General features: G+C 25.1%; 4 protein-coding genes and 3 non-coding genes across 7 annotated transcripts; 5 read left to right on the forward strand and 2 right to left on the reverse strand.

Annotated features, from left to right (window-relative positions):
* Nucleotides 1-1,531: 1,531 nt before the first annotated feature.
* PY17X_0625700 lies at nt 1,532-3,597 on the forward strand. Its single transcript, XR_002696559.2, has one exon. It is a non-coding gene; the product is annotated as an 18S ribosomal RNA (ribosomal RNA).
* A 509-nt stretch (nt 3,598-4,106) lies between these two features.
* Nucleotides 4,107-4,242, forward strand: PY17X_0625800. The gene has a single exon (XR_002696560.1). It is a non-coding gene; the product is annotated as a 5.8S ribosomal RNA (ribosomal RNA).
* A 2,986-nt stretch (nt 4,243-7,228) lies between these two features.
* PY17X_0625850 lies at nt 7,229-11,113 on the forward strand. The gene has a single exon (XR_004618856.1). It is a non-coding gene; the product is annotated as a 28S ribosomal RNA (ribosomal RNA).
* A 1,561-nt stretch (nt 11,114-12,674) lies between these two features.
* Nucleotides 12,675-13,650, reverse strand: PY17X_0625900 (Plasmodium exported protein, unknown function; the record flags this gene model as incomplete). Its single annotated transcript, XM_722137.2, has 2 exons — nt 12,675-13,404; nt 13,574-13,650. 2 exons carry the CDS (start codon nt 13,648-13,650, stop codon nt 12,675-12,677), a joined length of 807 nt encoding a protein of 268 aa, XP_727230.1.
* A 4,240-nt stretch (nt 13,651-17,890) lies between these two features.
* Nucleotides 17,891-19,715, reverse strand: PY17X_0626000 (tryptophan-rich antigen; the record flags this gene model as incomplete). The annotated part of the gene is made up of 2 exons (XM_721711.1): nt 17,891-19,357; nt 19,533-19,715. The coding sequence occupies 2 exons, from the start codon at nt 19,713-19,715 to the stop codon at nt 17,891-17,893; spliced, it is 1,650 nt and encodes a 549-aa protein (XP_726804.1).
* A 3,175-nt stretch (nt 19,716-22,890) lies between these two features.
* On the forward strand, nt 22,891-23,298 carry PY17X_0626100 (conserved rodent malaria protein, unknown function; the record flags this gene model as incomplete). Its single annotated transcript, XM_022955445.1, has 2 exons — nt 22,891-23,049; nt 23,233-23,298. The coding sequence occupies 2 exons, from the start codon at nt 22,891-22,893 to the stop codon at nt 23,296-23,298; spliced, it is 225 nt and encodes a 74-aa protein (XP_022813219.1).
* Nucleotides 23,299-25,484: 2,186 nt separating this feature from the next.
* Nucleotides 25,485-27,080, forward strand: PY17X_0626200 (lysophospholipase, putative; the record flags this gene model as incomplete). The annotated part of the gene is made up of 1 exon (XM_724138.1): nt 25,485-27,080. The coding sequence occupies one exon, from the start codon at nt 25,485-25,487 to the stop codon at nt 27,078-27,080; it is 1,596 nt and encodes a 531-aa protein (XP_729231.1).
* Between the last annotated feature and the right edge of the window lie 29 nt (nt 27,081-27,109).

Here is a 27,109-nt window from a genome sequence, read left to right on the forward strand (position 1 = left end):
TTTATGAGCTAGCCAAATTGTTGTATAACATAAATCATCCATATATACTCAATCGTCGGGAGGTTGTAAAAGGGTACTTATTAATTTCAAAAAAATATATGGTTATAAATCCAATTATGTATATTTTATATATTAATATAAATAGTAAAAAATAAATGAATAATAGTTTTTTGGGGACTCCACATGTTGAGCTATAATAATAGTATCAGTAGTAGAAGTAATATAAGTAGTAAAAAGAAAATATAAAAGTTAGAAATTTATATTTTTTAATATTGTTATTGTTTATAAATTTATATTATTTAATTATTTTTAATTATTATTATTTTTAAAGATAAATAAAATAAATAAGTTTTTTATGGGCTTGGCAATATGGATGTTGTAATTTTCCAAAACTTGTTTAATTACAAGTTCCTACTATTGATATTACATTACTAAAGTTAATTTTTAACATTAATAATTTGTATTAAATAAATACAATTTATTTAAATCCTCATTATTTTATAATTTAATTAATATAAGATAGTGTTTTTATATATATTAGCATTTCCGAATTTCCGTTTGGTATTTATTGTGTGTATAAGTATTATACAAATATGAAATATTGTGAAATTAATATTATTTTAAATATATTATAACAAGAGCTGTTATTGTATGTTTTTTCTATGTAATAATATTATTTACGATGTTTTAAAATACTTCTTTCAATTTAGTTTTCTAATATTGGAGAGTATATAGTGAAACCAGACCAATATTATATTTATTTGGATAATTAATTGTGCGTGCAATATTTGAATAATATATAATAAATATGTTTTAGGATATATTATATCATTTAATTAAAAAAATGTGTGTGTATGTGTGTTATGTATAGTTATAAAAAACAACATCGTGGTGTTGTTTATGTATAGCAATATAAAACAAAACATTCCGTAATATAGAATAAAAAATATAATACATAATAATGTATATTATTTAAACAAAAAAATAATTTTGTAACCCTTTATTAATATGGACCACATTTGTTAAAAAATTATTTAAATATAAATAAATTTTTAATAAATAAAATCGTAAAGAATTGTAAAAGAGTTTCAATATTATCGGGACCTTTTATGATATTAATGTATAAATCCGTAATTTGTATACTATATAAATTAGTTTTTGAAATTAGCACTATAGCAAAAATTATATTGTCTTTTATGTGTGTGTATCGAATATTACCACCAAAAAAATAATCGATGATATATTTTTATGCTAGGTGCATTTATTTTTTTTATTATACTATAAATAAAATATAGTATGATAAAGAAAAAATAGCAAATAAAAATCACATAGGAACGGCTTTTAAGAGATATAAAATCCCTTAGGAGTGGTTTTCTCTTTTGTGTTGTATAACATATAGTAATGTTATTAATATGAGATATCATATGTATATATTATATATAATATAATTGATATACATAATTTTTTTTATGTATATTAAAATTATTAAATATAATATTTTGATATTTCATATATTATTAATATTAATAGTAACCTGGTTGATCTTGCCAGTAGTCATATGCTTGTCTCAAAGATTAAGCCATGCAAGTGAAAGTATATACACAATTATTGTAGAAACTGCGAACGGCTCATTAAAACAGTTATAATCTACTTGACATTTTATTATAAGGATAACTACGGAAAAGCTGTAGCTAATACTTGTAAGTACATTTACTCTAAGGAGTAATTAGTACGTATTTGTTAAGACCCCTAAGAAAAAATGATATTAAAGGAATTATAACAAAGAAGCGACACATAATGTAATATTCAGTGTGTATCAATCGAGTTTCTGACCTATCAGCTTTTGATGTTAGGGTATTGCCCTAACATGGCTTTGACGGGTAACGGGGAATTAGAGTTCGATTCCGGAGAGGGAGCCTGAGAAATAGCTACCACATCTAAGGAAGGCAGCAGGCGCGTAAATTACCCAATTCTAAATAAGAGAGGTAGTGACAAGAAATAACAATATAAGGCCAAATTTTGGTTTTATAATTGGAATGATGGGAACTTAAAACCTTCCCAAAAATCAATTGGAGGGCAAGTCTGGTGCCAGCAGCCGCGGTAATTCCAGCTCCAATAGCGTATATTAAAATTGTTGCAGTTAAAACGCTCGTAGTTTAATTTCAAGGGTAATATTATTTTAAGTACTCACTTGGAAAGAATGTGACTTCGGTCATAGTTTGTATCCTAGATGGCGTTCTTTTAATTACAGGCCCTTTGAGAACTCATTAATTTATAACTGAGTTTCTCGTTACTTTGAGTAAATTAGAGTGTTTAAAGCATACAGATAAAACGTATTTTACTGTGTTTGAATACTATAGCATGGAATAACAACATTGAATAAGTCAAAAATTTTTGAAAAATTTTTCTTATTTTGGCTTAGATACAGTTAATAGGAGTAGCTTGGGGGCATTTGTATTCAGATGTCAGAGGTGAAATTCTTAGATTTTCTGGAGACAAACAACTGCGAAAGCATTTGCCTAAAATACTTCCATTAATCAAGAACGAAAGTTAAGGGAGTGAAGACGATCAGATACCGTCGTAATCTTAACCATAAACTATGCCGACTAAGTGTTGGATGAAAATTTATAAATAAAGCTATCTTCTTTAAAAGGAGTAGTTTTTTAGATGCTTCCTTCAGTACCTTATGAGAAATCAAAGTCTTTGGGTTCTGGGGCGAGTATTCGCGCAAGCGAGAAAGTTAAAAGAATTGACGGAAGGGCACCACCAGGCGTGGAGCTTGCGGCTTAATTTGACTCAACACGGGGAACCTCACTAGTTTAAGACAAGAGTAGGATTGACAGATTAATAGCTCTTTCTTGATTTCTTGGATGGTGATGCATGGCCGTTTTTAGTTCGTGAATATGATTTGTCTGGTTAATTCCGATAACGAACGAGATCTTAACCTGCTAATTAGCGGTAGTTACGTGATATTCTTCGAAGTGGAATTACTATAACGTTTCCAAAGTTATGTTGCATCATAATCAAAATGGATTTACCTTTTGTTTTATTGTAGCATATTCGGTGGATTTCGTTGGATTCTTTCCCTAGTAAGGATGTATCTACTTTATTTAAAGCTTCTTAGAGGAACGATGTGTGTCTAACACAAGGAAGTTTAAGGCAACAACAGGTCTGTGATGTCCTTAGATATACTAGGCTGCACGCGTGCTACACTGATATGTAAAACGAGTATTTAAAATTATATCTGTATAATAGATAACTTAATTTCTATATATATCAGCATATATTTTTCCTACACTGAAATAGTGAAGGTAATCTTTATCAATACATATCGTGATGGGGATAGATTATTGCAATTATTAATCTTGAACGAGGAATGCCTAGTAAGCATGATTCATCAGATTGTGCTGACTACGTCCCTGCCCTTTGTACACACCGCCCGTCGCTCCTACCGATTGAAAGATATGATGAATTGTTTGGACAAGAAAATCGAAATTTTATTTTTATTTTTTTGGAAGGACCGTAAATCCTATCTTTTAAAGGAAGGAGAAGTCGTAACAAGGTTTCCGTAGGTGAACCTGCGGAAGGATCATTTTTACACCCGGATACGGTACCTTAGTTCGTGTGCTTTATTATTCAATATTTATAAAAATGTGTAACAGAGGTGTAGATTGTGAGGGTATATGTTTTGTATTAATATTCGATGTCATCATATAAAAGAAATATATTTTAATATATCAAGATATGTATACCAGTCGACGTTAATACAGAATGCTAAGTATATTCTCATAAAATATATAGTATGTGCTCATTTCTTCATAATGAGGATATAAAGTGTGTGTATTAAGGTCCGTATCCACTAATTAACCATATATAGCGTACGATACCTCTGCTTGGTATATTTGGAGTTGATTGTGTCTTTTCATTTTTTCCGAAAGGTTAATATGGAAATGATATGATTGATTTCGAACGTATCACTCATGTGTCCCATGCATATGTGACAATAAACAACTATCAATTTTTGCATGATAATGTGTTTGTTTATTTTGTTTGAAACGCAATATTTCGATAAAGCAAGTTCAAGGAAAATATAAAAAATTTAAGCACAATCTTAACGATGGATGTCTTGGTTCCTACAGCGATGAAGGCCGTAGCAAAGTACGATAAGCAATGAAAATTGCAATTACTGTGAATCATCTGAATGCTGAATGTAAACTACACCATTACCTTTTTAAGGTATATGGTACTCCCATCATCATACTATATTAGAAGTAAAAATAATTTGTCTTTATACATATCCAGTTTTTCATATTTCATATTATGCATAAACAAATATGATTATATATAATTTGAATGTTTGTTTATTGGATATTCTCCAGACTATATTACTAATTATATTTTCTAATGTAATTTAAAACTATTAGTGTTCACTTAATATAAATTATAACTAAATGACTATAATAATATAAATTAAAACTAAATGACTATAATAATATAAATTAAAACTAAATGACTATAATAATATAAATTAAAACTAAATGACTATAATAATATAAATTAAAACTAAATGACTATAATAATATAAATTAAAACTAAATGACTATAATAATATAAATTAAAACTAAATGACTATAATAATATAAATTAAAACTAATAACATTGTTTTCGGATATATATATATATAACCGATATATCAATAGTTAAAATAGATTTTAATATGTTTATATAATAATATAAACTATCTGGATTGCAATATATTACTTAAGATAATTTTAATATAATCATTTTACTAAGTGTACCAGTTATGGAATGTGTACATGTGTGCTTGCATTTGTTTATTTTTTTTATTTATTTATTTATTAATTTATTAATTTATTTATTAGTTTATTAATTCATTTGTGTGACCCCGTTCCATATCTGGTTATCTTAATTATGTAAAAGGTTGATTGCGTATTATGTAATTATTGCGGTAATATTAATATTTATCATGTGGTAAAGTATAGGATATATATTATAGTAGTAAGTATTTATATTTCTATTGTGATAAAAATGTTAATATTTTGCCATGTGATGGATATTAATATGTACCAATTTCATACGAAGAAAAAGTGTATCTCCACACTAGGAAGTGTATGTCCACACTTTAAAATGGCGAAAAATATGAAATATCATATTAAGAGTTGCTTTTTGAAGCTAACCTTAATATGCCAGTATTGCTATTTAGCCCCTCGGGGTATGTAACTAATGCACTGCTTCCTGGGTACTGCGGGTTATTATTAAACTTCACTGAAGTAGGCAGATGTTATGCACAATTAATAATATTACACGCCATAGGACCGAATATAGGAATGCTTTGTTGCATGTAAATGTTGCAGTAATAGTATATACTGAGATCACATTATGAACTATCCATGTGCTTATGACCGTTGTTCCAAATGTCTAGTTCATTTTGATCAGCCAGATCATAATAAAATCACTACATGACCGCAAATAATAAGAGGGGTTAAGGTCCAACATGCTAGAAATGGGCATTTACCGGGTGAGTGCCGCAAATGAAGATGACGTGCCTAACGTGACTGAGTGTCTACCTGACCTGACTACGTGTCTAACAAGGGGGCAACGGACTTACTTGGTAAACGAAGTTCAAATGTGCCATCGAGCTTATAGGGAATGTTCTATTGGGGAATGTATGGATAATACCACCTAAGCGAATAAATGTCATGAAATCCAGTTAGTGATGTGTAAAATACACATGGGTCATAAACTAGAATGATGTACGATGGAAAGATCATGGTTTTCATAGTGTGATTAAGCAATCAACTTCTGATGCAATACATATTGTGATGATAAAATAATATTAATTGTATGATTATATGATTGATTTATTTTACGTTAATATCACTTATGTTAAAAAGAAAATAATGACTAAGTTATGACCTTAATTTAAATAAAATTCGTCACTGTTTATTTAAATTAAATAAATGATATCACTGTTTATGCTTATGACACATAATAAAATGTGTGTTATTTTATGCATAAACAAATATCTTAAATATAATTAAAATATTTTGTGAACTTCAACTAATAGAAATAATAATTTACAATAGTTATAAATAGATTATAATTTTATGGTAATATAATAGTAATATAGTCTAATAATTTTACATGATACTTCGTTAATAATATCGTCTAATCATTTTACATGTTATTTCGTTAATAATATCGTCTAATCATTTTACATGATACTTTGTTAATAATATAGTCTAATCATTTTACATGATACTTTGTTAATAATATAGTCTAATCATTTTACATGATACTTTGTTAATAATATAGTCTAATCATTTTACATGATACTTTGTTAATAATATAGTCTAATCATTTTACATGATACTTTGTTAATAATATAGTCTAATCATTTTACATGATACTTTGTTAATAATATAGTCTAATCATTTTACATGTTATTTCGTTAATAATATCGTCTAATCATTTTACATGATACTTTGTTAATAATATAGTCTAATCATTTTACATGATACTTTGTTAATAATATAATCTAATCATTTTACATGATACTTTGTTAATAATATAATCTAATCATTTTACATGATACTTTGTTAATAATATAGTCTAATCATTTTACATGTTATTTCGTTAATAATATCGTCTAATCATTTTACATGATACTTTGTTAATAATATCGTCTAATCATTTTACATGATACTTTGTTAATAATATAGTCTAATCATTTTACATGATACTTTGTTAATAATATAGTCTAATCATTTTACATGTTATTTCGTTAATAATATCGTCTAATCATTTTACATGATACTTTGTTAATAATATAGTCTAATCATTTTACATGATACTTTGTTAATAATATAGTCTAATCATTTTACATGATACTTTGTTAATAATATAATCTAATCATTTTACATGATACTTTGTTAATAATATAATCTAATCATTTTACATGATACTTTGTTAATAATGTTACATACCACGTTAATATTGTTACATACCACGTTAATATTGCTACATACCACGTTAATATTGCTACATACCACGTTAATATTGCTACATACCACGTTAATATTGCTACATACCACGTTAATAATTTTGCATGATAGTTATATGGTGTGTTTATGGTGTGTTTGTGGTGTGTTGAATTTGTATACAGACACGATTATTTTTATTTTTAATTAATATTATTATGATGGGAGAGCAAATCCGCCGAATTTAAGCATATAATTAAGCGGAAGAAAAGAAAATAACCATGATTCCCTAAGTAACGGCGAGTGAACAGGGAAAAGCTCAAAAAGGAAAATCCTATTCATGGCGCAAGTCATGTTATGGAATTGTCTGGTTGGGGTTTAGTCCTCTCTATGTTTTTGTCGGGAGCGAAATGAGTAGGAATACTATTTCTTAGAGGGTGAAAGGCCCGTAGTTCCCTACAATTATAGATGGATTATTCTCTGTAGAGTAGTGTTCTTTGAGATTGGAGCACAAATGTGTGTGATACATTTCACATAAAGCTAAATATTTGTAGGAAACCGATAGCAAACAAGTACCGTGAGGGAAAGATGAAATAGCACTCAGGAATGAGGTTTAAATAGTACCTGAAATCGTTAAGATGGAACGGATTGAGAGAGAAACAACGTAATATGGGAATTAATTATTAGCTCCTTATGGAGCGTTTTTTAATTCCTATTTTATTAAAAGAAGCATCAGTGAATGTTAAAGTTGAATACTTGAATTTGGTTAAGTTTTTTTTGCAAATATGTAATATTTGTAAGAATTTCGTGTCATTTCTTATAATTGATTTGATAACAATCCATTTGTTGATTATTCTGTTTACTGAGGTTGTCAAAATCTTTGAGGACTGGGTCCTTTATTGATTTAAGTTGCTTCTAAAAAGTACTTTCTTAACCCACTCGTCTTGAAACACGGACCAAGGAGTCTAACAAATGTGCGAGCGTATGTATGTTTTTAACTATATTCTTAATGTTTACGCGTAATTAATGTATCAGAATCTTATGTAGATTGTACTGATGGATAATGTTTATTATTCATTTGAAGTACATGCACACAATACCGGTTAGCAATTACGCTTAATTGAGTATGAGTATATTTGTTAGGACCCGAGAGGCTTTGAACTAAGCGTGGTGAGATTGAAGTCAGACGAAAGTCTGATGGAGGATCGAATTGATACTGACGTGCAAATCGTTCATTTCAATCACGTTTAGGGGCGAAAGACTAATCGAAAAGCCTATTAGCTGGTTATTTTCGAAAGATCTCTCAGGATCGCTGGAGTTGATTAATATAGTTTTACGAGGTAGAGATAATGATTAGAGGATTCAGGGAAAAAGTTTCCTTGACCTATTCTCAAACTCCCAATACGTAATAAGGGATTAATAGCTTCAATACAGAGATGTATTCTTCCCACTATAAATAAAATAACTCCAAGTGGGCCATTTTTGGTAAGCAGAACTGGCGATGAGGGATGCTCCTAACGCTTGGATAAGGTGCCTAAATATTCGCTCATTAGATCCCATAAAAGGTGTTGGTCCATAGTGACAGTAGGACGGTGGTCATGGAAGTCGAAAACCGCTAAGGAGTGTGTAACAACTCACCTACCGAATGAACTAGCCCTGAAAATGGATGGCGCTAAAGCGAATTACCGATACCAAGCCATAGAAAGAGATTGAAGGGTTAATCGTGTGAGGACATGATTGAATCTCTTTGGAATCTTTCTATGAGTAGAAAATCGTGGGGTTTGTGTAGAAGCAAGATGCGTGAGCTCTTGTGGAACATATCCCTAGTGCAGATCTTGGTGGAAGTAGCAATTATTCAAATGAGAACTTTGAAGACTGAAGTGGAGAAGGGTTTCTTGTCAACTGTGATTGTACAAGAGTTAGCCGCTCCTAAGGGAAAGCTGAAAAGCATTTAAATTGGGATATCTGGTGTAGCAAGCAATTGTTACATTTATTCCTGTCTCAAAAGGGAAACAGGTTAATATTCCTGTGCCTAAGTATTTTGTTTATTGAATAGTTGGTAACATAAATTGAATGAACTCCTTAACATAGGTTTTACGATCGAGATGCGTTATCTTTGCATTTTAACTTTATAACAAACCTCGGAATCAATTTAATTGGAGAACAGGTTTGTTGAATTGCAATTCATGATGTTTTTAATTGTCGGGATACAATACCTTATTCCACATTTAAAAAATAGTGTTTTGTAGTAATAGTAATTCATTATTATGAATTATTCGATTTGTAAAAACTATCCTTGAAAAAAGGGGGGAACAGCGATTATAATGGAAGATGGAAATAATTACATGTAATGTGTATTTATTTTCATGTAGATATTATACTTTCGCGTTAACATACAATACTTACGAGCGTACCCACAACCGCATCAGGTCTCCTAGGTTAACAGCCTCTGGTTAAATAGAAAAAAGTAAGTAAGGGAAGTCGGCAAAATAGATCCGTAACTTCGGGAAAAGGATTGGCTCTGAGGACATAGAGTAGATAAGTTAATATTAACGTTTGAAATTAAGATGTGAAGGATGCTTCATGGTTCGCTATGGTGTATTTGGATTATCTAAATTTCTTATGTTTTTTTATCTTAACCTATTCGCGACCATATTAAAACGCTGTGTATTTCGATACGCAGGCAGTTTTCTTATGGTATATAAATGTTAACTCAGAACTGAAACGGACAAGGGGAATCCGACTGTTTAATTAAAACTTAGCTTTGTGATAGCCAGAAATGGTATTAACACAAAGTGATTTCTGCCCAGTGCTTTGAATGTCAAATTGATGAAATTCAATCAAGCGCAGGTAAACGGCGGGAGTAACTATGACTCTCTTAAGGTAGCCAAATGCCTCGTCATCTAATTAGTGACGCGCATGAATGGATTAACGAGATTCCCACTGTCCCTACTTGCTATCTAGCGAAACCACAGCCAAGGGAACGGGCTTGGCCAAATCAGCGGGGAAAGAAGACCCTGTTGAGCTTTACTCTAGTCTGGCTTTGTGAAACGACTTAAGAGGTGTAGAATAAGTGGGAGTAGAGATTGAAATATATCTTCTACATCAATGAAATACCACTACTTTTAAAGTTGTTTTACTTATCTGTTTATAGGGAAATATATTTACGTTTGCCAGCTTGCTGGTCATGCGTATCTGATATTATTTGAATTTAATGTGGCCTTTTTAGGTTTTCATTATTCTCCCACACTATGGAGACATAGCCAGGTGGGGAGTTTGACTGGGGCGGTACATCTGTTAAACAATAACGCAGATGTCCAAAGACAAGCTCAAAGAGAACAGAAATCTCTTGTAGACTAAAAGGGGAAAAGCTTGTTTGATTTCTATTTTCAGAAAAAGTAGAAAACGTGAAAGCGTGGCCTATCGATCCTTTATATTTGCAAAATGACGGGACTTGTTCCCTACTGTGCATATAGAGGTGTCTGAAAAGTTACCACAGGGATAACTGGCTTGTGGCTGCCAAGCGCTCCTAGCGACGTAGCTTTTTGATCCTTCGATGTCGGCTCTTCCTATCATTGGGACGCAGAAGTCCCAAAGTGTCGGATTGTTCACCCGCTAATAGGGAACGTGAGCTGGGTTTAGACCGTCGTGAGACAGGTTAGTTTTACCCTACTGATGAATTTATTATTCTTATATATAATGTGTTGTGACAGTAATCCAACTTGGTACGAGAGGATTAGTTGGTTCAGACAGTTGGTACAGCAATTGGTTGACAAACCAGTGTTGCGAAGCTACGTCTGTTGGATAATGACTGAAAGCCTCTTAAGTCAGAACCCATGCTGATTAAACAATACTAATTCGTTCTTCTTTGTTTTCTTTTACTGCTGATGTAAAAGCGAAACTATATATATAACACATTCGTTATATAATTAATCCCATGCTGTTTTGAAGACCATGTCTCATTACAGGTCCTTGTAATTAACAACAAAGATGAATTACACAAACTGTAGACGACTTTTATGTCTGGAGGTGCTGTAAACATGAAAGTAAACCTTGTTTTACGATCTGTTGAGGCTTATCCTTCCTGATAAAGTGTTAATATAAATTTTAACTTAAAAAAATATAAATAAAATAATATCACATATTTTATATTGCACAAGTTTGCAAATATAAAATTATGATATAATTTTATACAACAATTTTAAAAACAATTTTTTGCATTTTTGATGATTGCAATTATATGTCATGCGTGTTTTTAATTTATAGCTTTTTATTTTAGGAGTTAAAATAGTACCCGGATTATTCTATGGAGAATAAGTTATACTTATTATTTTTTAATAATACATAGGGAGATATGTTTGCTTTTATGAGAGCAACTGTGTTTTCCCTTATTTTTATATTATATTTTCATTGGTGCACTTTAATTTTTTTATATGTATTTAATGTTATGTTTTATATATACATTTGATTATTTTTTAAGTCCAAAATTGTATTAAATAACTATATAATCCTAATTAAATAAAATGAATAAATGTTTGTTGCTTATTTTTTAGAGTGAACAAGTAATAAGTATATATTTGGGAAGGTGGTATATTGTTTTAATAGTGGGAGGGATGATATTATTTAAAAATATGTTTAAGTTATTATGTTTTTTTATAAGTACAAAATTGTCATAAAAAGATAGTATGTATAGACACTTTATGTTAAAATATAAATTATAATATATTATGAGTGAGGTAATTATATATGTAAATATTATATAATATAGTATTTTTTACATCTATAAAAAATGGAAGGGAATGTGTAAAAATAATGGTAAAAAAACAATGTTGTATAGTAAGTAATAGTGTATATAAATATGTTAATTCTTTTATATGGTATAATTTTCTTTATTGTTCGGTGATTGACTTTTTATATTTTTTATTGAAATTTTATTAAGTCAATATTTGAAATTTAGTATTACTAAATGAGCATATTTTATAAGGGTTATAATTCAAGTTCTAATATTCCTATAAATATATATGATGGTGATTGGGTTGATTTTTTAATAAGTAATTATACATTTGGGGTTGTAATAATAATAATAAACTAATATTGATATTTATATATATATTATTCTCAATTATAATATAATAAATATGTAAAGATTGCTTATATTTATAGCCAGAATTTATTACAAAATTATAAGTTGAATTACAAAATTATATGTTGAGTTTACTTTTTTTAAATATATAAGTTCAATATATTCAATATATATTTTTGGATAGACAAATGAAAATGGTTAAGTAGTAGAAAAGGGAATAATATGTTATACGTTGGTTTTTTTGTACACATATTTTATAAAATCAATATATTTTTATCTATTATTGTTTTTTATGGTTTTGGGTGTTTTCTTAAAAATTAAAATCAATTTTTTATTAAAGTACATACAAAAACATGTTTTAAAAAGTACATACAAAAAATTAATTCCTATTTTTTTCAAACAATGGTTAAAAAAAGGTATAAAAGGATGATTTAAAATATATGCAATATATATATAGTTATTTTATCTAAACAAAAATATAAAACATTAAAAAATAAAGTCTATAAAATTTTAAGAGAATTTATTATAATATATTATCAGCGACTTGGCAATATTTTTTATATTTTCAAATATTGTGGTAAATTGGTAATTTATACCTCTGGTGCAAATAGTTCGTCATTATTATCGGAACCAAAAGATGTTTGCAAAGCTATTCTAGTTGAATTTAAGAAAATTTGAAATTCGGCTTTTGCGCGCTCAATGATTTCTAAAACTTCAGCTTCTACCTCAGGTGTAGACATATTATAATTTTCAAAGAGTGTCACAATTGTGTTAAGCATAGCTTCTAAACGTGGTCTCCAAGATTCATTCCATACAACAAGGATTGTTTCTTGGGTTAGATTAAATGCTTCTGAAAGGTTATTATATTGTGTGAACATGTCAGTAATAAGCGATGCCCAACGTTCATCCATACTATAAATTAAATTTAAACGATCCATTATAAAATCAGAATCTACAGAAGGGGTGGTATCATTTGAACTTTCATCATCGGGAGCAGTGTTATTATTGCCATTAGCGATTTCTGTTAAATAATTTAATAAGGCAGCTTCGTTATTGTCATTAACAACAGTATTTTGTAAGAAATTTTCTTGAGGAACAAATTCATTAATAATAGGAAAAGAATATCCTGGCAACATTGGATATAATGCAAGTGTTTCAGGACTGATTCCTTCTAATTCATCATCTACGTGGGTAGTTACATCACGTAAAAAATTTACGTCATCCTGTGGTACGGCTCTTAAAATTCTTTTTAAATATCCTCCATTTTGTTTAATATTTTGATGATATATGATGTTTGTATGAGCCAGATTGTGATAACAACTAAGTATAATTTTTGGAAAAAAAAATCAAATATAAATAAATAAATAAAATGATAAATATGGTTACAACAAAAAAAGTATTTGTCATAGGAAATACAGTCAACGAAAAAGTAAAGGTTGTATAAAATGCATATTATATTTTTGCAAATTTTGTTTTTATGTATATTTACTTTATGCCAGGTTGTTGGTAATGAGTACCATAGTGTAAAAATGTGAATATAGCAAGGTTTAATATAACAGCTATCATTCTGATTCGGATGGGAGTATGAAATATAATTTTTGATTTTAGTTCGAATTGTTATTTATATATAGTAGTATGTTTATTGTCAAATGTGAGTGGATGATGCTGAGGGGGGGAGATATCTTTATCTTTTTGAATAAATTTATTATATATTATTTTGTTAAAAAAATATATTTTTTTTGAATTTTTATAAATATTTTTTAATTATAAAATTAAATTAAATAAAATTAAATTAAATAAAATTAAATTAAATTAAATTAAATTAAATAAAAGAAATCTATATTATTCTAACTGAATTATAACAATAAGATAGATATACTTTTATGAATAATTATAATAATAAATTAATTTGAATATTATTAAATATATATTATAGTATGGCTATATATATAATATAGCTCCTCTATTATGAGATAGAACAACAGTTTTTATAAAAATGAATAATAGAAAAATGATAATTAAAAAAAATGTAATGAAAAAATAATATTTAAAGCAAAAATAATGTTTAATATAAAATTAAATAACTTAAGCTCAAATTTTTTTTCTTGCATACAACAAAATTGACTGACGCTATTAATTTTATTATTATATATAGCTTTCAGAAAAAACTTATTTGTATATTATAATAGTTAATTTTTATACAAAAATTTGCTTAGTTTTATATCATTGATTTTTTAACAAATATAATAATTAACGATAATAAAAAAATTATTAAATTTTTGTGAAGATATATTTTTATGGTTGAACATGCAATTATATGTGGCTAATATTATTCATCTTTAATGTTATATATAATTTTGCATATTTTATTTGGGATTTTATATTATTATTTATTTTTTTTTAAATCGCCATTTTTTACTTCCTCTATTTATATAAAAATAGATGTTTTTTTTCATTTTAATTGTGTTGGTTTTATTTGCTTAACTATAATATATATAATAATAAAATAGCTGAGCTGTGGATTATGGATGGACAAAAAAAATTTATTGTGGTGGCGGGACTAAACATAATTGTTATTATAATAATATACATGAATCATTCGTATAAATTATTCCATTTTTATATGTTTTATGGAATCATTGAATATATTATTGTGCTCAGGCCATTAAATATTTTTTTAAAAAGAAATTAAACCATGAAATACTCTCCCGAGGGTAATAAATTTGATAAACATTCATTAATTTTCTGAATTTTTTTAATCATTCATCATCATCCATGCTATGAAAAATATATATATACCCATATAATTATCCTCTTGTTTAAATTACTAACATTTCAATTTCCTATTTAAGTGGAGCAATTGAACTTTTTTTTACATTTGACGGTGGTTAAGTAAATATCATAGTCAACTTTATATATCTAATCAATAATTTTTGGTTGTGGGCGAATGATGGTCATAAAAAAGTTTTTAAATCATGATAATAATATAGCTTTATTTGTTTGGTTTAAAATAATAGTTATAGAATAAAATATTGATTGACTTTTGAATAAATAATATTTTTCTAGTTTTTATTCATTGTAAATATGATAGTGTTTTAAAAATATTTTTCGGTTTATAAATCAAATCAGGGTTTGCCTTTTTTGAAAAATAAGAAAGTAGGATTCGCTATATCTATAATATATATAACTATATTTAGTTTGTGGAATTATTATCATAATATGACATGTATATGGGGAGTAATATGTACCTATACTTTTTATCCACAAGTAACTAATATATATTGTGTGTGTGTTAAAATATGATGAATATATGTTGGTTATATTTATATACTTATCATATTTGTATCCTTTGATCGATATAGAGAGTGAAAAGAATAATTAATGATCGAATTTTAGCTAGTTGGGAATAATAGATTATACTAACTATTGATAGACATTATTTGGTACCAGGTTAAATAAACTATATTACTATAACTATACTATACTATACTATTTTGATGAGTTTATCTATAATTATGTATTATTAAGTTTTATTTGAATGATGAAATGTTATCTCGTAAATAATAAGTGTGAGAATTTTTAATTATATGGTATTATATAATATTTTATAGCGGTTATTATTTATTTTTTTACGTATAATTATGCAATAATGATGTTAGAAAGGGGTATAAGTTGGTTACAAAATAATATTATATATTATTATATACATGTTAAATGGGGAAGAGATATATTAATGCTTTTCTTTTATATATTTTATTTCATTAAAGCAAAGAATAAAGACGAAACAAATATATAAAAAAATATGATATATGAAAAGAGGGGAAAATTAAATAAGTTGTTTTAAAAATAGACAAAATAAAATGGTAATATAATTAATAGTATATATTGTTATGTTAGTTTATACATATTATTCTAAATAGTACCTTTAGGAGATGGATAACAATTAAAATAAGAAATGTCTTTAGAGAAAAGTATATTTTATTAATAATATATAATATCTATAATATATAGAATTAACAAATTTTATTATTGCAAGGATTATTATTAGAAATTCTTTTAACAAAAGTATTGTTAAAATAAATTAAATCACCCGTGAAATTATCATATTGAAAAGAGGGGGATAAATTGTATTTATTATTACTATATATATATATATATATATATATATATCATAATGGAAACGACTTATTAATACACGTAAATTTTTTTTTATTTATATAGACAAAAAACGTACGTATTTTTTTACATTAAAAATAAGATACCATTTTTTTATGAATAAATAATATCGATTATGATTAAAAAGAGATAAAGAAATATTAATATTTAATAAATACGTATTACAATTTAGGAATAGAAAAATTTTAGCTGGTGAAAAAATACCTCTTTGTTTTTGATATATTAGATTTGAAATAGAGAAAAAAATTTATATAATGAAAAATTTTGAATTATTTTGAAAACTATCTATGAGATGATAAATATTATTGATGTTAAATCATATCATAAGTTTAAACAAACTCAATTTGATGTTCATTTTCGTTGGTTGTTTTTCCTTTTTTTAATAAATGTGTATGGTTGTAGTGGGTGGTAGACGCTTAGAAATTTATCATAAGATTCATTGATTAAATACACATTTATGGATATTATATTAATATATACTTATAAATATTAATTTTTAAATAGTTTTAATTATATATACAGTTTAGTATTATTTAGTTTTTCTTTTTATAAATACACATATGCTCAAAATATGCATCATCTATAATCTTGGAATGATTAAAAAATAAATAAAAACGAATAATATATAGACATTCTAAAAAAATATATAAGATACGACATTATTTAGTTGTATATATGAATTGAATTAATATAGTGTGTATTTTTCAAATTAGTATAATGTATTATTAGAATGTAATTGCCTCGTAAAATTGATATAAATACGATATAATAGATTTCACTAGGTCTAAAACATATGTGTGTGTGATTAGTTCATTTAATTTCACATGTGTATTTTTCGTATATTAATAATCTTATTATAAACAATTTTTTGTGGAAATTGTATTTTGCATAAATTTGTGCAAGATATGTTAAGAAAAAGAATGGCGAAAATAAATATATTTGAAATTATGTTGATAACAATATCTTTTTAGAATGATATTACGAATGTATTATATTAATGGAGTACATTTAAGAGTGTTTTTTTTAAAATAGCAAGGCAATCAATGCTTTAAATTGTGCTATCACATGTATATTTATATATATATATATATATAAACGGATTACATAAAATGATTCTCACATTTTTATAATTAAATTAATAAAATACATATAGCTATATAAACAAATTTACACATTATTAAAAATATAGATTACATTATTGTGTATATATACATAACCGACGTAATATAAACAACAAATGAGATTCTCATTTTGGGTGAGCAAATTATAAAAAGATATTATGGTTCATTCATAGCGGATAATATAATTAATATGCATATCCTTATATGAATTTATAGATATCTCCATAAAAATATGATATGAACTAATCGTTATACATAGACAATACATATTCAGCATATTTTTTTTACAATGCAAAAATAGTTTCCAAAACAAAAAACATTAAAAATACAATTTTTCGTTTTTTCTCTATACAAATAATATATATACATTAATTCAGTTAATAAAAATTCTGCTTCTTTTTTAATATGAGGCAAAATTTACAAAAAGATTTTAAAAGAAAAATGGCAGCAAATAATGTAAATCGTCCTATGAATTATTCAGATTAATATGATTCTGTAATATAGAATCACTATATAAGTATCGAGTTTCGAAAATATGGGTTTGATGCATATTTTCGTTTATTTTCATCACCATTTACTGAACTTGTATCGGTATCTTCTTTCTTTTCATCAGTTTTAGTTCCTCCGTTTGTTGCGAAAGAATATCTGGCTTTAACATTATTAGTACTGTCATCATTTTTTACTTCGTCAGTTTTTACTTCATAAGTTTTTACTTCATCATTTTTTACTTCATCAGTTTTTACTTCATCAGTTTTTACTTCATCAGTTTTTACTTCGTCTTTTTTTACTTCATCAGTTTTTACTTCGTCATTTTTTACTTCATCAGTTTTTACTTCGTCATTTTTTACTTCATCATTTTTTACTTCATCATTTTTTACTTCGTCTTTTTTTACTTCATCATTTTTTACTTCATCAGTTTTTACTTCGTCATTTTTTACTTCGTCTTTTTTTTCTTCATCATTTTTTACTTCATCATTTTTTACTTCGTCTTTTTTTTCTTCATCATTTTTTACTTCGTCTTTTTTTTCTTCGTCTTTTTTTTCTTCATCATTTTTTACTTCATCATTTTTTACTTCATCATTTTTTACTTCATCATTTTTTACTTCATCATTTTTTTCTTCGTCTTTTTTTTCGTCAGCGTTAGCATCTACGGAAGTTGATTCAGATGCAGTATTTTGGGCATTTTGTGACATTTTTTCTCCAATCCATAATCTCCATTGTTTTTGTTGGATCCATTTATTAGTATATAATTGAAGCCATTCACTGAACATTTCTTGTTTTTCATTTTTCCATTCTTCCCATAATTCCCAATTTTCATTTACATATTTAGATTCTTTTAATGATGTCCAGTATTTCCAATCACTTCCTTCTTTGTATATTCTTTCTTTCCAAGCATACCATAATCTTTGCTCTTCTGCTGGTAATACTTCTACTGTAAGTTCATCAATTTTTGAAAAGAATGTATCTTCTTCATATTTCCAATCAAGAGTTATCCATTCTTTTATTTGGCTGTCTTTCCATTGAGTCCATGCATCCATAGTCCATTTACAATAATCTGCTTCAGCTTGAGAAAGCCATTCTTTTAGATCATTTTCTAAAAGTTGTTGTGCTTCTGTTAACATCCATATTTTCCATTTATCATCATTCCAGTTTTCAGATTTGCTTAAAAATTCAATTTTATATTCTTGATCAATATTAGGATTAAAATGCATCCATTTTGTTTGTAATTCTTTTACCCATTCTATCAATTGGGCATCTTTTTGATCCATCCATTCACTTTTATTTTTATCAACATTTCTGTTAAATGTGCTCCATTTATCTTCTAAATTTAGAATCCATTTTCTCCAGGCATTATGTTTCCATTCATCTGTTTTTGGTGCTGATGATAATTTATCATCTGTATATTTATGTTTATTGTAAAAATTTTTAGCATGAGGAATTGGATTTACGTTATCCCCATTTTTATTTTTTTTATTCTATAAAAAAGGTAAAATATATTGATATAGATATAGAATATAAGTAAATAAATATATATATAATCGTCACATGGAAGTACATATGCATTTAAACATATATATTAGTTCATACGAATAATATGTATATGCATATATGTGAATAATGATAATATAATTTAAATGATATTGTACTTACCGATTTTCCTAATAGAAAATATCCCATGTATGCTGCTACTAGTAAAAAGGCGAAAAAATTCATAAAATTACTCATAATCCCATTTTGAGAAATGCCGTCGAATCTAATAAGTGACCCCGCCCCATTGCCACTAAACAAACTCTGTTTAACATAGTCATAATATTGCGTAAGTTGCCCACTCATAGTGATTTTTATATATGTCAAAAATAAAAATAAGTTTGACTAAAATTATTGTATATATAACAATCTCAAATATTGTTAACTATATTCTTATAATGAATATATTAACTATGATATTATTATATGCAAGAGCCATATAATATTTGTTTTTTATATATTATATGTCATTTGTGAAAAATTAAAATAGTAATAATAATTAGGTTTATATATAATATGATTTTATAAAACTAATAAAATATTATTATAAAAATGAATATAAGCTTTGTATTTTAATATTATTAAATTTATTATACATGATCACGTATGAAATATTAAATAGTATCATGTATATTTTTTTTATAAGTAAATTTTTTTAATTAAAAAAAAAAAATTTCGAATATGCATATATTTGGCATGTATATTTTTTGTTTTTAAATTAGATTTTCCAATATATATGAAATCTATAGTTTTTATTAATACATTAGCATATCTAAGAATTTTTATTTTATAAAAAAAAATAAATACCTGAAACTTATATACAATGACAAACTTATTAAAATAAAATTATTAAAAAAAAATTAATATTAATAAAATTAAAAAATATAGTATGATCTAATGAATATATTATTAATTATAATAACAATGGTTTTTGCTTTATTTTATATGTAAATTATTTAGAATTATTATTATTATTTTTTATTTTAGTATACATATATTAATAAATGTATATACTTTTATTATTTTGGTATATTTATTTTTAATAAAAATATATAAATTCACACATTAATATAAAATTATAAAGGGTCAATTTCGGAAGATATAAACTATAGTTTATAAATAATTAATTGGAGGGAAACAACAAATATTATTATTTTTTATGCATTGGACCAATAAAATAAATATAATTAATACCGCATAAATTAATTTTTAATAAATTATTTGCACTTTCGTGGTAGTATTTATAATAAATTTATATTGTGCATATATATTCTAATATTTTATTTCTCCTTTTCAGTTACATGCAGTTTATTATTTTATTATTATTTATTAGTATTATTATTATTATTATTTTATTATTATTATATCGGAATTATGTTATTATTTTTATTTTTATTTTTAAATATAAAAAAACCCCCCCAATATATATGTTGTTATATAATCAAAATTACGCAATAATTTATATAATGGTAGAAAGGAAATTGCGTATGTAATTAATTAAATATTACAAAATATTTTTTTGTGATATAATTTGGAAATAATATGAAAAGACAACAATATATAGTATAAATAAAAATATTATAGTTTTTTCATTAATTAATATTATATAAATACCGTATTGATAAATATTTTATTGTTATTATTAATCATTATTCATTGTCAATACAAAAAATTTAATAAAAAACAAATTTAATAAAAAACAAATTTAATATATGAATTATTTTATAAATATAGATATTTTATGATACAATATTATGCGTTAAAAAAAAATATAATAATTACATTGCTGTATTTACTATACATTTTTTCGATATACAATTCTTAAATTGTACATAATGACCTTTATGCAAATTTTTGCTATGGAAAATGTTAGTTCATTAACGTTTTGGTAGTAAAACAAACAATAATTGAATTACATGAAATAATCATAATAACAAATATGATTATAATAAAATAAGGAACTGTTTTTTTTTTATAAGGGCGTATTCAATATTAAAAAAAATAAATATATTTTAAAAATTCCATATGTATTGATTATTTAATTTGCATATATATATATATATATATGCATGCATGTTTATTAAATTATAATATTACAAACATAATAAAGTATGTGACTACTAAAAATGGCCAAAAGAGCTTATATAATATTATTCTGTAAAAAATAGGGTTTAAAGACAATGTATTTATAAATAATTTTAAAGGAAATATTTTGGTATCAATAATTTTATTTCTAAAGAATATAAAAAAATAGTATTTATATGTTAATAAGTATGTAAGTTTTGGGTTTAGCATATTATTATATATTGTAAAAGGGGAATCATTAGGAATGTATCGATAAGGTTGTGTTATATTATTATACAATATGAATAATGATGGTTCGGTTTTATTAATATAATAATTACATTCCTAATAAGACATTGTTATATTTTAAATTACCGTATAAATTTATTCTACAACAAAAATATTATCATATTTTTCACTTATTTCATGAGAATTTATGCTTTAAAAATAGTATACTAGTTTGTTTCTATTGAAATAAACTTCACAAGTTTTTTATGGCAGCAAATAGCAAACCATTATAAATATATGTTTTTTATTCCATGAAACAAATAGAACAATAATTTTTTTATTTTATGAAAATAGATATAAAAATTTTATAGAATGTAATTTTAATTCTCAAGGGAATTATTGGTTTATGAATAAAATCGAAATTGGAAATATTTGAAGAATTTTTTAGAACTCAATAAGGTTATATACATATATATATAGGCGAAAGACATTATCCGGCGTTGTGTTTGCTATGCGATACTAAAGTATTTTAAAAATACTGTTTTTCATTTATAAAAATAAGAACATCATTCTTATGTTTAGTAGGAATAGCATGTATATATACAGATTCTCTATTTGCTCAGTTATAATTTGTACTAAAAATAAATAAATGGTCTTAAAATTGATTTTTAATTCATTTCAGTCGAAAAAAATAAAAATTTCAAGAATGAAAAATTTATTAATGATCATAAATTTCATAAAACATTATTTTCAATTTTAAACTTAAAAATGAAATACATTCTAAAAAAATTATAAAATATAAAATTTTTTAAAATATATAGGTTTAATAAAATGCGTTTGGGAATATAGTACAAAAATATATGTTTTAAAATGTTAAGGTTAAATTTTTTATAATATAAATATTGCAAATTCATTTAAAAAAATAAAATATAAATAATAAATATATATCGGGGCGCCTTTATAATGCATAAACAAAAAGTTATTTAGCATATTTTTTACTTATAAATAAAAAACAGTAAAATTTTATAATATTTTATAGATTAGTTTTTTTATTAATTAAAAATTTAGTATTTATTATAATTAAAATTGCTGGCAAATATGTATATAATTAAATTTAAAAGAGGGTAATAAATTAAAGAGACAAACAAAAAGAAACACAAAATAATGATAATCTATATATATTTTAAAAATGCTTAATGAAAAAGATATAGGCGAATATTTTAGCGATCATTATTCATATATAAGGAAAAAGAATGCTCCAAAAAAGAAATTACGTCCTTTTATTGTTTATCTTAAAATAGTAGCGGGAATTTGTCTATGTTTAATGTTCAAATTATTCTTTAAGCGGGTATGAATATATATAAGAAAATTAAAGTTTGTATATTTTTTTAAGACATTTTAAGACAAAACGTCTTAATGTTCATATAAAAAAGAAAATGAAGGAATATATGTATTTATTTCATTTATATAAATATTTATTTATATGCTTCGTTGTTATCATTAAATTATTGTTTACTTTTATTTTTCTTAGCCCCCCGTTGTACAACAACCACCAAATTCTCGTATATATAATTCAAATATAAGAACTGTAGCTTAAATTTTCGTGATAATAAAACATATTAATAAATATTCTTATGGTGAGCAACACAGTGCTGGTTATGATATATTTCCAAAAGTATAAAATCAGAAAGATATCTTAATTCAGAAATAAAAAATGAGAATATTAATAATTATTGCCGATTTTATAATAAAACAGTGAAACATTTATATGGACGCAAATTAAAAAAATAATATGACTAGTCTTTAATCAAATATAAAGATGTTAATATAGTTTCTAAATGCTTTGTTTTACAAACAAATGTGGAAGCAAAGTAATTATATTATGGATACATCAAAATAAAATTAACACTGTTAAATGAATTATATGCACAAAATTATTATTGGAGTTGGGAAAATTATGCTCATCAATATACCTATTTAGTTTTCAATATGATACTTGATTCACTTTGAGTTATATTTAAAACAATTGTGCATAAGAGAAATGAATACATGTGTTTCATAATATTTACGTTTACAATTAATTTTTTTATAAAAATCGTAAATTAAATTTACATTGCATTATAAATATATATATAATGATGTGTTATTTTTTGTAGTTGTAATGAAATTTTTGTTTTGTTTTTTACACTTCAAATGTTTAAACTAATTTTCCAATACGTTTTTTTTAATCGAAATAAACTAAATGATAAAACACGTTATAATTATAATTACAAAAATGTCACAATCTTGAATTTTTCCTTTACAGGATTTCATTTGAAAACAATCCGCTTAAAATAGTTTGTTAGCACGAATTAAGTATTTTTTTACTATTTAATTTTTAATTGATTCATTTTTTATTAACAATATTCCCAAAAATCCAAAGAAAATTTTATAATAATGCAATTGAATTTTTAAGAAATTTAATTTTAGGGGAGTTTATTAACGCGGATTTTTATGAAAAAAATAATACATATTTATGGTTTATAATATATTAACATTTGTTTTTTGGATTTTTATAATTTAAAATGTTATTAAACGTAACCTTTAAAAAATATTATTATATACATATTTGATCGTAATTGAAAATAATGGAGAATAATTAAAAATATTGATTTATTTATTTTTTGTCTTGTTCCTTTATGCGTTTATATTTTATTAATATATGACTAAATACGATCGTATGCTTTATTGGTTAAATTGGAAAATTAGAATAAATTATAAATAAAACGCAAAAATTGAAAAATATACTTTTTAGATAAATTTGCAAATTTTACAGTTGGAATTACATCATATCCAGAGTATTTATCAAATGAAATTAAATGCAAATAAAAATTTTGAGGAAAAAAATGTTGTATTAATTTAAATAAAAACAAAGAAAGAGGTGGAATATTTTTATATATTTATTTAATTGCCGAATTGCTATAATAAATTATTCGGGTCGTTCTAAAATATTATATTTATTAGTAATTATGCATTATATTTTATACTTGTTATAATTAATATTATAATATTAGCAATAACTATTTTTTATCATTTATTTTTATACTAATTTATTTCTATTAGTTATTGTACAGAAATGTGAATAAAAAATTAATTATATTATGCATATTGCATTCTCACCATTTTTTTTAAATAAAAATATTATATAAGGAAATTTTTAAGCTACAATTTTTTTACAAAGATAGTATATACTAATTTTTTTTTTAAAGTGTTTTCCGTTAGAATATGTTATAATAAATTACTGAATTAATAAAATTAAATAAAATAAATAAATAAAGTTAAAGAAACTGCATTTATAATTTTTAAGGTAATTATATTAATTAAAATAAAGTTTATTGGTATCATACCAAAAAAGATGTCAAAGTAAAATAAATAATTATAATTGTATGTTTTTTTCATTTTTATAATTTGTATATAATTTTTTATATTATTCCGATGTCGTCTAATATTATTAGAATTTCCTATTTTAAATATATATAGTATTCCCTTGTAGTGTATGTATCTATTATATTTTATATATATTTTTTCATCTATTTCCATAGCTTGATTTAGCATGGTATATACATTTTTTTGTTATTTTTTATGGTTTAAATAAATTTGAAAATTTCCATTTTCATTATATATATATATATATATATATATTTATAAAAAATATATATTTATAAAAAATATATATTTTTTATCTATAAAACGATATACATAGTTTTTTAAATCGGATTATGGATTATTTGTTCCATAATAATAATGGAAGAAACTGAATTGAATAATGATGAATTAAGAAAAACAGTTTTTAATTTAGACGGAAATCCTAAGGTTGATTATTTCTATAATAAAGATGGTTTATTATTAAAAACATATGGGTGGATAGTTAAAAAGGCCTTAGGTATTGTATTATTAATCCATGGGTTGAAAGGCCATGCTCGATTCACTTATTTGAGACCAAATGCAGAAGTGATAAATAACAACGAAGTTTTAGTGATAGATAATAATAACTACTATGTTTATAATGGTAGTTGGGTTGAAAAATTTAATCAAAGCGGATATTCAGTATACGCACTTGATTTACAAGGACATGGAGAATCAGAAGGATGGGCAAATTTAAGAGGACATTTTAAACGATTTGGAGATTTAGTTGATGATGTAATACAATATATGAATCAAATCCAAGATGAAATATCAAATGAAAATCAAACGGATGATGAATCTCATGATATAGTAACAAATAAAAAAAAAAGACTCCCTATGTATATTGTTGGACATTCGATGGGAGGGAATATTGCTTTAAGGGTATTACAAGTATTGAATAAGTCAAAAGAAAAAAATCTTTCTAAAATTGAAGATACAGAAACCTATAAAAAAGGTGATACCCTGGTAGGTGATTTTATCAATATTTATGACAGTGACAATGAAGATGATATTACAAATAAAGTTGCTAATGTAAGTGAACTCATTGACCTTAATAATGTCTCTAATGATAATACTATAGGAAGTGTTGGTGATACGTATTGCATTTCCAATGATAGCACATATGATAATGATAGTGCTAGTACTACTACTGGTGGTAGTGATAGCAACAATACCAGTGTTAGTACCGAAGACAATGTAATAGCCAGTACGAGTACCAAAGACAATGTAATAGCCAATACTAGTACCAAAGACAATGTAATAGCCAATACTAGTACCGAAGACAATGTAATAGCTAGTACTAGTACCGAAGACAATGTAATATCCAGTATTAATACTGATGATAATGTAATATCCAGTACTAGTGCCGATGGTAACAATAAAAATGACGATAAATATAATTGTATGGACAAATTAAATATTAAAGGTTGTGTATCATTGTCTGGTATGGTGTCTTTCGAAAGAATAGCACAACCAGGAACAAGTTTATTCAATTATCTTTATTTACCTATAACACATTTCTTATCTTATATTGCACCTAACATGCAAACTATATCAGAATTGCCATATAAAAGTTTCCCATATGTTGAAAATTTATGTAAAGTAGATAAGTATCGACATAATGGCGGAATTACATTTAAATGTGTATATGAACTTATAAAAGCAATGGGTGCATTGAACGATGATATTAATTATATACCAAAAGATATTCCTTTATTGTTTGTACATGCAAAAGACGATTGTATTTGTTATTATAAAGGAGTAAAGTTGTTTTATGATAGAGTAAATTCTGAAAATAAAGAATTTTTTCCGGTTGAAAACATGGATCATTCTCTAACAATAGAACCAGGAAATGAAGCAATTGTGGAAAAAATTATTGACTGGATATGTAATTTGGGAAAGGATAATAAAAATGCAATAGAAAATCAAGGATAATATGGATATTAAACATTTTTATAAATGCT

This window comes from Plasmodium yoelii (genome assembly GCF_900002385.2).
Source record: "Plasmodium yoelii strain 17X genome assembly, chromosome: 6".
Taxonomy (NCBI): Eukaryota; Apicomplexa; class Aconoidasida; order Haemosporida; family Plasmodiidae; genus Plasmodium; species Plasmodium yoelii.